The following is a 15,699-nucleotide window of genomic DNA, read 5'->3' as shown; positions in this document are numbered from 1 at the left end:
CAAGATAAAAAAAATCGGGACTCTTTATGGCATAAGAATACAGACAGAACTCTATGTAGCAGATATTGGCGAAATGGAAATCCCTGGGGCAAGCTTTGGCAGTTGATTAGGCTTTGTAGATTGTGCCCAGAGGTTATCACAGAGTCAGTAACTATTATAACCATGTCTTAATGCAAAGTGTTTTCAACTGAGACATTTTTGAAAATCCTACTAGACACACATCTGCATCTTACCTAAATCTTTGAAAATCTGTCAATTCACTACATACACTTAATACTTCCTTAGTTTAACTGCAAAATTTGTTTTGATAAGCTTACTTTTTTCACATGTATCCATTACATTTAAGGTAGTTTTATTTAATAAAATTTTTAAAAGCTATTTTTGTACATTTTTAATTGAAAACCAATTTCCTCTCCGATGCAGCTTGACACAATTGAGTAAAAAATCATCTAGTAAATAAGAAATGCATCATTCACCATTTCCTAACATAATACAATTTAAAAATTAAGACTCTGAATAAATGTATGCTAACCTATATAATTACTTAATAGAGGTGTATCCTCCTGGCTAAGAAAAATTAGTATCAAATTTAGTATAAGGCTATATTTGGTTGCAAACAAACATGTTTTAATTAGGACTGTCAATTAATCGCAGTTAACTCACATGATTAACGAAAAAAATTAATCGTGATTTAAAAAATTAATCATAGTTAATTGCATTGTTAAACAGAATACCAATTGAAATTATTAAATATTTTGGATGTTTTTCTACATTTTCAAATATTTTATTTCAATTTACAACACAGAATACAAAGTGTATAGTGTTCGCTTTATATTTATTACAAATATTTGCACTGTAAAAGATACTTATTGTATATACTCGTTCATAAGCCGAATTTTTTTAGTAAAAAAGGGACGCACCAGAGAAGGGGGTCGGCTTATGAACAGGTATAGAGAGGGGGAGAGGTGGGACACAGCCCCTCCCCCCAACAGAGGGGGCAAGGAGAGGCCGCACTGCCCGGTCTGGCCTGCCGGAGCAGGCTGCGGCCGCACTGCCCGGTCTGGCCTGCCGGAGCAGGCTGCGGCCGCACTGCCCGGTCTGGCCTGCCGGAGCAGGCTGCGGCCGCACTGCCCGGTCTGGCCTGCCGGAGCAGGCTGCGGCCGCACTGCCCGGTCTGGCCTGCCGGAGCAGGCTGCGGCCAGGCCAGAGACATCCTCCCCTGGCCCTCCCCAGATAAGGTGTGAAGGGATGGGATGGGGAGTGTGTGGGGGTCCTGGCTAGGGGTGGGGTCATGTGGCAGGTGGTCACAGGGGTTACTCCCCTGACCCCCAGCTTCTCCCCCCTCCCCAAAATTTCCTCACCACTTCCTGTCCCGGCCCCTCAGGGTAAGCAGCTGGTGCGCCAGGACACTGTTTACTTAGGTTCACCTCTGTGCCTGCAGATGCTCGAGGTAAACAAACCATCTTGACCCGCCAGCAGCTTATCCTGATGGCCCGGGAACCAAAGTTTGCTGACCCCTGAATTATAGGGTCGGCTTATGAATGGGTCATAAAAATTTTCCATTTTTACTTATCTATCTTGGGGGGGATCGGCTTACAAATGAACCGGCTTATGATCGAGTATATACGGTATTTCCTTTGTTTTTCAATTCACCTCATACAAGTACTGTAGTGCAATCTCTTTATCATGAATATGCAACTTACAAATGTAGATTTTTTGTTACTGCACTCAAAAACAAAATGTAAAACTACAAGTCCACTCAGTTCTACATCTTGTTTAGCCAATCACTAACACAAACAAGTTTTTTTACATTTACGGGAGATAATGCTGCCCACTTCTTATTTACAATGTCACCTGCAAATGAGAAAAGGTGTTCGCATGGCACCACCACATTGCTAGGTATTTACGTGCCAGGTATGCTAAACATTCTTATGCCCCTTCATGCTTTGGCCACCATTCCAGAGGACATGCTTCCCATGTTGATGGTGCTCGGTAAAAAAATAATGCGTTAATTACATTTGTGACTGAACTCCTTGGGGGGGGTAATTGTATGTCTCCTGCTTTGTTTTACCTGCATTCTGCCATATATTTCATGTTACAGCAGTCTCAGATGACGACCCAGCACATGTTGTTCATTTTAAGAACACTTTCACTGCAGATTTGACAAAACGCAAAGACGGTACCAATGTGAGATTTCTAAAAGTAGCTACAGCACTCGACCCAAGGTTTAAGAATCTGAAGTGCCTTCCAAAATCGGAGAGGGACAAGGTGTAGAGCTAGGGTGACCAGACAGCACGTGTGAAAAATCGGGATGGGGGTGGGAGGTAATAGGAGCCTATATAAGACAAAGCCCCAAATATCAGGACTGTCCCTATAAAATTGGGACATCTGGTCATCCTATGTAGAGTATGTTTTCAGAAATCTTAAAAGAGCAACAGTCTGATGTGGAAACTACAGAACCCGAACCACCCAAAAGGAAAATTAACCTTCTTGGTGGCATCTGACTCAGATGATGAAAATGAACGTGGGTCAGTCCGCACTGCTTTGGATCATTATCAAGCAGAACCCGTCATCAGCATGGAAGCATGTCCTCTAGAATGGTGGGCGAAGCATGAAGGGACGTATGAATTTTAGCACATCTGGCACATAAATATCTTGCAACGCTGGCTGCAAATGTCTGTTCTCACTTTCAGGTGACATTGTAAACAAGAAGCGGGCAGCATTATTTCCTGCAAATGTAAACAAACTTGATTGGCTGAACAAGAAGTAGGATTGAGTGAACTTGTAGGCTCACTGTTTTATTTTTGAGTGCAGTTATTTTTTGTATATAACTCTACATTTGTAAATTCAATTTTCATGATAAAGAGACTGCAATACAGTACTTATATTAGGTGAATTGAAAAATACTATTTCTTTTGTTTCTTTTTTACAGTGCAAATATTTGTAATAAAAATATAAAGTGAGCACTGTACACTTTGTATTCTGTGTTCTAATTGAAATCAATATATTTGAAAATGTACAGAACATACACAAATATTTAAATAAACGGTATTCTATTATTGTTTAATCGCACAATTGCAATTAATTTGTTTAATCACACAATCATAATTAATTGTTTTAATCGCGCAACAGCCCTAGTTTTAATAGTTTATAATATAACCTATGAGCCATGCTTTAGGGAAGTAACTAAAAAGCACAAATGCAAAACAAGATTAAAAATAATTATTTAAATCACAGGTTTCAGAGTAGCAGCCGTGTTAGTCTGTATCCGCAAAAAGAAGGAGGACGACTTGTGGCACCTTAGAGACTAACAAATTGCGCATAAGTGAATTGAGCTGTAGCTCACAAAAGCTTATGCTCAAGTAAATTTGTTAGTCTCTAAGGTGCCACAAGTCCTCCTCCTCTTTTTCTTTAAACCACGGTTCCCTTCTTGCTGATTTAAATCATGACCAGAATTAGTGATTTAAAAATCAATCCACCCTAGTTAGCGCCTCACATGAAACTACAGTGAAATGCCAAGACCTGGCCCGCTCCACTGACACGTTAAGTTGTAAGAAACTAGAAAGTACAAGAGGCTCTCTCTCTCTCTCACACAGTGTTCCTTTTATAGGCCAAGCACATTTCACACAACAGGAGCTCCCTGCATTCCTCTGTTCCCACCCACAAGCTCCCTGTGGGCCACCCTCCCTTCCTCCTCTAATTCAGGGATTCCCTGCAAAATTCCACTGCGTCCCTCACGCAACCCCCATACTATGTCAGGGACTCAGTGACCCTTCTATTCCCCCACATACCAGGGTACCCATTCTCCTACCTTGTTAGGGGTTCTGTGTGCACCCCCATTTCCATGTTCCCTCCTACCATGGTGATGGGTCTCCCATTCTCCCCCCCACCAGTAGTTCTGGTTCTCCCATTTCTCCTTCCCCCATGCCAATAGCTCTGCATACCCTTCACTGCCCTCCGTACCAGGGAACCCCAATCTCCCCGCCAGGAGTTGTGTAGCCCCTCATTCCCCCATGGCTACCATTCCCACCTCCTCCACACCAGGGTTGTCTCCCATTCTCCCAACAACCAGGGATTCTGACTGCCCCCCCCGCAGGTCTCCCCCATGCCAAGGGCTGTGTGTGCCCCCAGACCCAAAGTCCCCCATTCTTGCCACATGCCAGGGTCTTTGGATGCACTCCCATTCTCCACTTCCTCCAGTCTCATACTTTGTCCTCTCTTTCAGGGCGTCAACATTTTTAAAACTATTGGGAGGATCAGCAGAGATGCTACTGGGGGTTATGGTGGTGGGTGTAATTATGCTGGAATGTGGTAATGGCTGTCAGCAGCCAGTTCGTTGATCTACAGACAATTACAGAGGTATTTGCCAGTACTGCTGCCATTACTAACCAGATGCCAGAGGCTGTGTCATCATCCCCTTTCAGTTTCCCGATTTCCACCAAAATCAATAGGGTTCTGGCCACTGAGCCCTAGAACACTCCCTTAAATTTCTGAATTGATCAGATGTGATCATCAAAAGTTCTTGTGTACAAACCAAAATGCCTTGGTACACAACGCTCTGCCAAAAAGTGGTTATTCTTCACACTACCTTGACCAGAAAAATCACTAAACATCAAAGCAGCATCTCAACAAGCTTAATCAAAAGCCAGCTAATAATTTGTTTTCAGTTGCAATCAAGTTTCACCATTTATTATTTGAATTGCACAATATAGCAATTTAGTAGCTAGTGGTTAGTCTAAAGCACACAATTTAACTTATGAACTTACAGTATGCCTGTATAATGTACCTAATAGGTCTACATAGTGTTCATGTGTGTAGTGTGAGAGAGAATTTTGTTTATTATAAAGATTATTAATAGAAATACTTATTTGGCCAACAGGTTTATTTAATAAGGAATCAGAAACACTTTACCTTTTTAAAGTGCATTAGGAACATTGTCACACTACAGGAAACTGGCAGACTATTCCTTTAGTAACAGCTGTCTCAGGCCCACAGAAATGTGGTTTATTGTTGAGATGGAACCACTCAACCAACCAGTAGGGTGCTGAGCATGGAGCTTTGTCAGTCATGATTCAATAGTGAAATAAACAAGCAAACAGGCCAACCGGTTGGCAAAAAACAAACACAGCCAACATGTCAGGAGGCACTGAACAACTGGCTGAGAGAGATATGTACTTGGGAACCACTGGAAGCATTTCTGGGTCTATGGCTGGTCTCAGATTGCCTCTGCTTTCCCCACCTCTCCTGTGCAGAATTGCACTTAAACATATTGTTCTCTAGGCCCACCTCAGAATGCCAATATGCCCACTTCCTCACTCCAGACAATCATCACTACTCATTTCATTGTAGGCTTAGGCCTTGTCTTCCCTAGCTAGAAAATGTGTGTTCTTTACCTTGGGGTAACCAATATGCATGAGCTATCCCAAGGTAAAAACCATACTGAAGCCAAGGAACTTCTGTTTTTCCACACATTAAACTAAGTGGAGTCAGAATTATACCCACATCTGGGGTTAAATTCACCAAACTGACCTCACGGTAAAACTAAAGTGCTTTGTTTTCATTTTGTTTTTACCTTGAGATAGCTCATACATGTTAGCTACCCCAACATATAAAGCACACCTATTTTCAGCAGTGAGGATAAGGCCTCAGAGAAGTTTACTCAAGTTGCTGAGCTCATTTTTCCATACTATGCAAAACCCTCTCTGTGATGGTGATGAATAATAAGGGTATTGTATGACAGAATGGTCAAGATTTTCAGTTCTGGATTTTTAATGTTAGGCTTCTAAATCCATATAGCCACACCTAAAACAGTCTGATTTTCAAAGCTGCTCAGTCCCTACAGCTATCACTGACATCCATGGGTGCTGTAGGCACTCAGCACCTTTGAAAGTCAGGCAATTTATATAGGTTCCTAACTTTGGATTAGGAGCCTAACTTCATGTACCCAAGTTTGAACACTTTAGTCCAAATCCATGGACTGTAAGTCACTTTCAGCAGCAGAAAGTTTGAATTGACTTTTACAGGAAACCCTGCTAAAGTAGTATCCAGTTTATCACCTGCAAGACAGTGAAAGTAAAGCAAAAAATTGTGTAGGTATGTAGGCGGTAATAAAACTATTATGAATTGCTGGAATTAAAAGTAAGTTTTCAGAGCTGATGGAGTCATTTTTATCTCTGCCAGCTTTTTTACTGCATTACATAGTACACAGTTGTATTGAATTCCTTTATGAAACACCTACTTTTCAAGAGCAAAAGCTTCATAAGTGAATTGATCTAGAGGTTTTAAGAAAATTAATCCCCATACTCAGCACTGAATTTCACTCAATGTACAGTTCATATAGACTGGCCTTTAAAAAAATGACTATTTGCTGCCTTGCTATAAGATAACTAAGAAGTGTTGAAGTAAAAAAAAAAAAAAAAAAAAAAAAAAAAAAGAAACCCTTGGGAGTATTTATACTCAGATTCCCTTTGCACCAAAGCAGGGAAAAAAGTACTCTAATATAGGTTTCAGAGTAGCAGCCGTGTTAGTCTGTATTCGCAAAAAGAAAAAGAGTACTTGTGGCACCTTAGAGACTAACAAATTTATTTGAGCATAAGCTTTCGTGAGCTACAGCCTTTTGTTAGTAGTCTCTAAGGTGCCACACTCCTTTTCTTTTTACTCTAATATAGTAACCTGTAAATCACGAGAGGTCAACTTAAATATCTTTATTTGCGACAAAGAGATTGGCTGAATCAATACAACCGCATGTCCAAATTGATTACTCATGCAAGGATACAGAGCAACTGGAATAAAACGGAGAGAATATATTATTTTCAGACTTTTACTCTCCATTTCATCTTGAAAGTGCAGAAACGAATGCATAATTGGTCAAAACAGAAAAGACTGTTGCCTTAATTAGCTAAGTGCACACAAGAAATTAGAAGCCTGACACTGTTTCTAGTGAAAAGACACAGTAGGCATTCCAATAACAAGACAAACATTACTGGGGAGAGATTATAGAGGTAAATAAGATTGAATGTTGTCAGCCTGAATGGGGTTAATAAATTAACAAATCTAAGGGCATGTTATACAATCAGCAAATACAAAGCTAATGGCAAATGTGAGGAAGGTTCCATTCCTAGAGGGCATACCAGAGAAGACAAATTTTCCAACAAAAGCTTGGTTCATAAAGCATACTTGGGAAAAGATTACTTAGTTTAATGGTAACAAGGAAATTTAACCCAAAGTTAACTACTTTAAATTATATAACCACAAATTTATTGTATTTGAGGATTCTCTCCTCCTCACCACAAAAAGAAAAAAAGTTACAATATAATTTTTAGTTTTAAATTTATATTCCTGGACAGCCCTAAAAAGACAACCCCCAGCAAAGTTTCCCACTTAGCACACATATAAACAGATCATTTCCCTCCACCACTCTTGTGCTTGAGTATTCAATATATTCAAATGCCTACATTTCTTTTTCCAGGTGTACAAATAATAAGGCTTATAATGAAAATACTACATTAAATATAGCAAAATCAACAGGAACCACCACAATGAAATGCGAAAGGCATTTTAGATCATCCAGCCATCCCTTTTCCAAGGATGCATACTCCCAATACTTTTCCAGTCTAGTCTGAAATGGCCTGAATAGTCGTGCTTCTACCAGTTTTCTTGGGAGATTATTTCATAGTCTATAGGTCTCAGCACAAGGCCGTTTTCCCAGTTACTAATCTTAATATTATCTTTGCTTAATTTCCTCCCATAACTTCCAGTCGACCCTTAGGGCCATTCTAAACAATCCATTGGTTTATTTGTTTTTTTTTTAAAACATCCTTCTAACTTTTCTTCCTCTTTAATTATTCACCTAAACTACATTTACTTTCTTTTGAACCTCCTTCATAAATTCATTCTCACCAACACTATCAATCATTTTTTGTTTATCTTTTCTGAATTTGCTCCAATTTGTCAACATCTAATTGAGACAAAGCCATCTATAGTCCAGTAGCCAAACAGATATAGTTTCACGAGGCAGTATTCCTCCCCATGGCCCTATCTGAACTGAATCCATAACAGAAGGCACCTACAGTTCAGCTTTTCATACTTTGCCCTACACTTTTATTAAAAAATATTAAGCTCAGGGAAGATACGCTTCAGTGTAAGTTAACAAGAAACACTTAACATTTTAGGTCTCTGAAAGCTGGTCCATGCAGACAGATCCAATGAAGTCAATAGGGTTATGCCTGCACAAAGCTCATTGCAGGATATGGGCCTTAAAACATTCATTTTAGGGAAAATATTTTAATCAAAAAAAGCTCTTCACTATTTCTTGTCACTGTATATTATACGTGCGTAACTAAATCACTCCTTTACTGTTGTGAAAAGCTTCCATTTGATTTTTCCTACACAGCATTAACGCAAACTCCCAACTACATAAAAACAGACAGGTGTCATTCGATCGTGAGGTCATGTGCTATTTAAAGAGATTTTTTTTTAATATACAAGTTTGACCACAGTAGCAAACAAAGTATATTATGATGTTTTCAGAATAAGTTAGCAACAGAGAACAAAAATAGTGAGAAATACAAAAATCATGTCTACCTGAGCCTATAAACTGAATTTACAGTGATGAAAACCTCATTATCCTGAATTTCTGACATGCCTCTACAGATAACATTACATACAAATGTTAATAAACACAATGTATTTCAATTGTGCTGTCTGAAGATACTATACCAAAATTGAATTAAAATGAAGAGGTGTCTACCTGACTAGAAACAAAACATGTCACATTTAAACAAGAGTAAAAAGAAAAAGGAGTACCTGTGGCACCTTAGAGACTAACAAATTTATTTGAGCATAAGCTTTCGTGAGCTATAGCTCACTTCATCGGATGCATCTCTAAGGTGCCACAGGTACTCCTTTTCTTTTTGCGAATACAGACTAACACGGCTGCTACTCTGAAACCTCAAACAAGAGTGCAATTTCAACAACAAAGTGGATTATACCACATGGAAGACAGTCAATTTGTTAGTGTTCTTTAATCAGAGGGCAAATTAACCTATGAACTAATACTGATCTTGCAGTTTTAGAGATGTACAGTAGTAAATTGTGCTTAATAGTTATACTGTGCCCTTCACTTAGGCTGAAACTAAATCGTGGATTTTTTTTTTTTTTGAATGATTCCATACTGAGCATACCAGTTTCCTCCTCTCAAATTCCAACCACCTCTGGCATGAAACACAGCAGCCTTTCTGTACTTAAATACAGAATTGTTTCAGTATGAGAAATGAAGCATATACCCATTTGAACCCTGCATGGAAAATTGCAGGTACACAGAACACAATTACCCATATTTGATTTGGCCAGTACTCCAGGGTTTTCCCATGGGATTTTCATGAGAAAAGGAGATTTACAGTTCTTCTGAAAGATGACCCTTGCTCAGCACAGTATTCAATATATACTTCTAGGAACATCTCCTTCATACTGGAGCACTGGCTCAGTACAAAAATCACCAGCCTGTAGGACAAGTTTACCTTGGATGCTTCTAAGCTAAGCAGGGTTAGACCTAGTCAGTTAGCAATATGGGAAAGTTACATGAGATCATATCTAAATGTGGTATGGCTACATATATATAGTGAAAGATATCAATGGATGATATTCCAATCCATTCTCATTTACTTTAAGGGTGTTTACTCCACAAGTACACAGAATACAAGTGTCAAGGTTCCTTCCCCACTCTGAACTCTAGGGTACAGATGTGGGGACCTGCATGAAAACCCCCCTAAGCTGATGTTTACCAGCTTAGGTTGAAACTTCCCCATGGTACAAACTATTTTACCTTTTGCCCCTGGACTTTATTGCTGCCACAACCAAGCGTCTAACAAGTATATAACAGGGAAAGAGCCCGCTTGGAAACGTCTTTCCCCCCAAAACCTACACCTCCTTTCCTGGGGAAGGCTTGATAAAAATCCTCACCAATTTGCATAGGTGAACACAGACCCAAACCCTTGGATCTTAAGAACAATGAAAAAAGCAATCAGGTTCTTAAAAGAAGAATTTTAATTGAAGAAAAAGTAAAAGAATCACCTCTGTAAAATCAGGATGGTAAATACCTTACAGGGTAATCAGATTCAAAACATAGAGAATCCCTCTAGGCAAAACCTTAAGTTACAAAAAGACACAAAAACAGGGATATATATTCCATTCAGCACAACTTATTTTATCAGCCATTTAAACAAAAAAGAATCTAACGCATATCTCACAAGATTGCTTATTAGCCCTTTACAAGAGTTCTGACCTGCATTCCTGCTCTGGTCCCGGCAAAAACAACACACAGACAGAGAGAACCTTTGTTTCTCCCCTCCTCCAGCTTTGAAAGTATCTTGTCTCCCCACTGGTCATTTTGATCAGGTGCCAGCGAGGTTATCCTAGCTTCTTAACCCTTTACAGGTGAAAGGGTTTTTCTTCTGGCCAGGAGGGATTTAAAGGTGTTTACCCTTCCCTTTATATTTATGACAACAAGGAAGTCCCCTTTATATCAGTCAGAAATTCTATGAGTCTCTCATAGAGTAATTAATCTTCAGCATCTCTGAATTTCTCCCATATATGGAGAGAGTGGAATTCTAATAAGACATGGTACCAAAAGCAAGCATACCACGTGTACAGAAGTGATGCCACTGTTGCTACCGCCAATGGTAGGGTTCTAAAGTAAGCTTTCCCAAAAATCCTAGTATTGAAAGGCCAAGTTTGCTTTCTTATCTATCACTGGCTAGCCTTTGCCTGATAAATTTTTCACACCCTGTGCATAGTAGCTACTTATTGTATCAATGTTCATAGCACAAATCCTCCAGCAAAAAGCTACAGTGCTGCCCAATGTACCAGGTACATGATTCAAAAGCCATCTTCAGAACTGCCCCATGTTTCTGGTAAACCCTCTATAGTGTCAATGGTCTAGTGGAAGACTGTATTTGACCACACTGATGCATATATTCAACAAAGGTTTTTGGAAAAAGAGAGGAGAGAAATATGAAGGGATACTAAGAAACTGCAACTGTAGCTGTAGTTATCAAGAGTTTCTCTCCCTGCCTGGAAGTCACTTTGTTATACAATCTGTAACTCCTGTACCGCTTTCTCACCACTTTCCTCTCAGCGCTTTCCTTAACCTGCCAGAGCCCATATAAAACATATTACTAGCAAATCAATTACATTTTAAAAATCATATAGTCAATTTCCAATTAAGTATTGGATAAACTCATACAAGCATAATCTAAACCATAACAGCTCATCAAAACAGAGTGATCTTAATTATGGAATAAAGTCACAAATTTGCTTCTTTATCAGAAGCACAGTGTATTCATCTTTAGAACTCTGGGTAATTATTTGAGCATTAAGACAAGCACAATACTATGGCAAGAAAGGACAAGTGAAGTCAGAGTAAGGCCACCCATCCTCCTTAAGCTTTTTAACATTACCATCCTTACAACTGTCTAGAAATAGACCTAATGAAAATATCAACTTTAAGGGTAAGTACTGAACATCTGTCCCCATGCGAACCAGGCTATGAGAAGAAATAAGCATATTCAGCCTCCCGACCCCCTGACCTTCCTGTGGTCATAGCATATCCAGCCTTGTCATGACTAGTTTGCACTTCTCTACTTGACAATTCAGCATGCAATATGTTGTTGATGTCACAGCAACTAACGAACCCCACTGGAGCATAAAGCTAGCCTAAAAGGGAACAGGCAAAGTGGAAACATTCTGTTTTAATATTTGGCATGTTTTGGACCAGGCAGTTGTGCATTATGTTATAAACGTTCTCTCTTTGTCCTCCCATCTTCTGAGATTAATTCCTGTCCTCAATTTACAGTGGTACCTTGAAGGCATACATAAGTGGATCACGTTTCTTTGCACTCCCCTCTTCTCTTATTTTTGCTATGTAAATCTGGCACCTAATTACTGTGTGTTGTCCAAACTATAATATGCCCTCATGTTGTCTGTTTAGTTTACTTATTACTTTACAGAGAAAATAAAGACTGTTGTTCTCTCTTAAGGAAAGGAATAGCCTTAAATTGTGAAGAACAGAACATTATAAAAAGGCTAGAATTAAAGGAACAACAATTAGTAATAACCCAAGATTCCAAGCCGTATAAATATCAGAATATGCCTCCATGGACTAAAATGTGATCACTAAAATACAGAACTTGATGAAAAATGATACAATATTCTGGGGGTGAGTGTTTAAAATAGACAGTTTTCTTCCCTTATGAAAACAGGGCCTTTTAGGAAAAGTTTTCCACCATTGCTAATTCTGCTTCAGCTCCACTGGTGTTTACAACATTGGGAGCTCTTGGACAGTCAACCTGCTGGTGTTTAAACATTGCGTTCATTAGACCTGGCCTGAATAGGGATTTGTGACAGCATTAAAAATGCCAGTAGCACATCCACACTAAGGATTATCAATAGTAAAAAATATTTAGAAAGGTTCCCTAATGCAAATAGGTCTTAGAGGCAAGATGTTAGACAGCAATCTTGATCTAATGAACACCTTCTAAAACTCTAGTCAAGACAAATTAGCCTGTTCTAAAGTAAAGTTCAACTAGTTGAATTAAAGCCTGGGGGAACCTAGGGTTCACTGTGACCAGCTAACGTGTTAGGACGACAGTTTAAGATTTTAACACAGTAAAAACATCTTTTTTCCTGTTGTAGGCATAGTCTATGTCTCTGAACACAACCCCAAAGGGAGCATAACAACATACATTGCTTACACAATGAAGTACAAACAAGGGGTAAGTGGTTAGTTATCCTGCCAATAGCTTCTACAGAAGTAACGTAGATACAGTATCAAGACACCAGAATTTATGAAGTTACATCGTTTTCTTGTACAACTACCGTTTTATTCTTCCATTTTTGTTGCAGTAATAGAAAGGACACTGAGCATTCCTGGAGTCGGACTCAAAGCATGAAAAACTGGGGATGGCGGCACTGCTATGGGTACCCGCATAGCCCCACAGTATGCCAAAATTTTTATGGCTGACTTAGAACAACGCTTCCTCAGCTCTCGTCCCCTAATGCCCCTACTCTACTTGCGCTACATTGATGACATCCTCATCATCTTGACCCATGGAAAAGAAGCCCTTGAGGAATTCCACCATGATTTCAACATTTTCCATCCCATCAACCTCAGTCTGGAACAGTCCACACAAGAGATCCACTTCCTGGACACTACGGTGCTAATAAGCGATGGTCACATAACCACCACCCTATACCGGAAACCTACTGACCGCTATTCCTACCTACATGCCTCCAGCTTTCACCCTGACCACACCACACGATCCATTCATTGTCTACAGCCAAGCTCTACAATACAACCACATTTGCTCCAACCCCTCAGACAGAGACAAATACCTACAAGATCTCTATCAAGCATTCTTACAACTACAATGCCCACCTGCTGAAGTGAAGAAACAGATTGACAGAGCCAGAAGAGTACCCAGAAGTCACTTACTACAGGACAGGCCCAACAAAGAAAATAACAGAATGCCACTAGCCATCACCTTCAGGCTCCAACTAAAACCTCTCCAACGCATCATCAAGGATCTACAATCTATCCTGAAGGACGACCCATCGCTCTCACAGATCTTGGAAGACAGGCCAGTCCTTGCTTACAGACAGCCCCCCAACCTGAAGCAAATACTCACCAGCAACCACACACCACACAACAAAACCACTAACCCAGGAACCTATCCTTGCATCAAAGCCCGTTGCCAACTGTGTCCACATATCTATTCGGGGGACACCATCATAGGGCCTAATCACATCAGCCACACTATCAGAGGCTCGTTCACCTGCACATCTACCAATGTGATATATGTCATCATGTGCCAGCAATGCCCCTCTGCCATTTACATTGGTCAAACTGGACAGTCTCTATGTAAAAGAATAAATGGACACGAATCAGACGTCAAGAATTAGAACATTCAAAAACCAGTCGGAGAACACTTCAATCTCTTTGGTCACTCGATTACAGACCTAAAAGTTGCAATTCTTCAACAAAAAAACTTCAAAAACAGATTCCAACGAGAGACTGCTGAATTGGAATTAATTTGCAAACTGGATACAACTAACTTAGGCTTGAATAGAGACTGGGAGTGGATGGGTCATTACACAAAGTAAAACTATTTCCCCATGTTTATCCCCCCCCGGCCCCGTTCCTCAGACGTTCTTGTCAACTGCTGGAAATGGCCCACCTTGATTATCACTACAAAAGGCTCCCCCCCCACCCCCGCTGGTAATAGCTCACCTTAAGTGATCACTCTCGTTACAGTGTGTATGGTATCACCCATTGTTTCATGTTCTCTATGTATATAAATCTCCCCACTGTATTTTCCACTGAATGCATCTGATGAAGTGAGCTGTAGCTCACGAAAGCTTATGCTCAAATAAATTTGTTAGTCTCTAAGAAGAAAAGGAGTACTGGTGGCACCTTAGAGACTAACCAATTTGCATCCGATGAAGTGAGCTGTAGCTCACGAAAGCCTATGCTCAAATAAATTTGTTAGTCTCTAAGGTGCCACAAGTACTCCTTTTCTTTTTGGGTGTTGAGTGTCACCACACATGGCTTTTATAACATCAAAAAAGGTAGATGCACTTAATATTGCTGAAGCTGGACATGGACAAACCATAACAAACCCTGAGCTGAGGGGCAGAGTTACCTCTACTTTTAAACAAACACAAAGCAGGTTTGGCGGAATCGCCCTCGCAATCACAGGCAGGGCTTTAAACTCAACCTGCGGCTCGGGCATCAGGAGACCCCAGCGCAGGTCTGGGAAGCAGGTCGCTCTTGTAGTGACCGCGCTGCAACTTCCTCTCTGCCCGACCCTGGAAACTGGCCAGTCCCAGCGGCTCCACACACCTGGGCCCGGAGGCGGGCGGGCGGGGGAGACCCGAGGCAGCAAGTCACTGAGCCAGGCCCGGCACCGGGGCCGCCCGAGAGAACCGGGGACAGAGGGGCCGCCCGCCCGCTGCAGCTCCGGCCCCCTCCTCCCGCACCCCTGCCCAAGGGGCCAGCGAAGCCAGGCCCACGCGTGACAGACGCCCGCCCGCCCTGCCCGGAGCCCGCCGGCCCGAGCGGCGCGGCTACAGTTAGGCCCCGTGGGGAGGCAGGCCCGGCCCCGCGGGCTGCCCCCGGCCCGGCGCCTACCCGCAGTACGTGGTAGCCCTCGGTGCCTCCGCCGGGGATCTCCACGCTCTGCGAGGCACCCATGGCTCGGGCCGGCGGAGGAGGCGGCGCTGCTCCCCGCACAAAGCGCCGCACTAGGGACGTGGCACTCTCTCCCTCAGCCCCGCCCCTGCCGGGGAGGAGGAGGAGCGGGGGATGCTGGGAGTCACAGGCACCAGCCATCCGCTCTCCGGACAGCGCCACCTGCTGGGGCTGGCGGGCGCCAAGGCCGGAGTGGGGACGGGCTGCGCGGTGGTTTGTGGGACAGCCGGAGCCTCACCACCCTCGTCCCACCAGGACGTCCTACGGTGGCCGTCGCCGGACAGTCTTGTCACCGAGCAGCGCGCCCGCTCGCGCTGCCGGAAGGAAGGGGCTGCCAGGGATGATTCTGTGCCCAGCGGGCTCTGAACATCGGCCTCCCCTAGCCCCGCCTCGAGGTGGAGTGTCTCCGCCCGCCCCCCCAGCACGCGCCGCCCGTGGCATTCGGCGCCAAAGGA

At 42.0% G+C, this 15,699-nt stretch overlaps 1 protein-coding gene across 1 annotated transcript in view; it reads right to left on the bottom strand.

Moving 5' to 3' along the window:
- Nucleotides 1-15,369, bottom strand: part of GORASP2 (golgi reassembly stacking protein 2) — a 35,136-nt gene extending 19,767 nt beyond the window's left edge. Inside the window, exon 1 of the mRNA XM_074967567.1 lies at nt 15,185-15,369. Coding sequence (XP_074823668.1) covers nt 15,185-15,247 — 63 coding nt within the window. The 5' untranslated portion in view covers nt 15,248-15,369. The remainder of the gene's footprint in view (nt 1-15,184) is intronic.
- Nucleotides 15,370-15,699: the final 330 nt, after the last annotated feature.

Source organism: Natator depressus, chromosome 11 (genome assembly GCF_965152275.1).
Source record: "Natator depressus isolate rNatDep1 chromosome 11, rNatDep2.hap1, whole genome shotgun sequence".
Taxonomy (NCBI): Eukaryota; Metazoa; Chordata; order Testudines; family Cheloniidae; genus Natator; species Natator depressus.
This window is presented reverse-complemented; position numbering and strand designations above follow the sequence as displayed.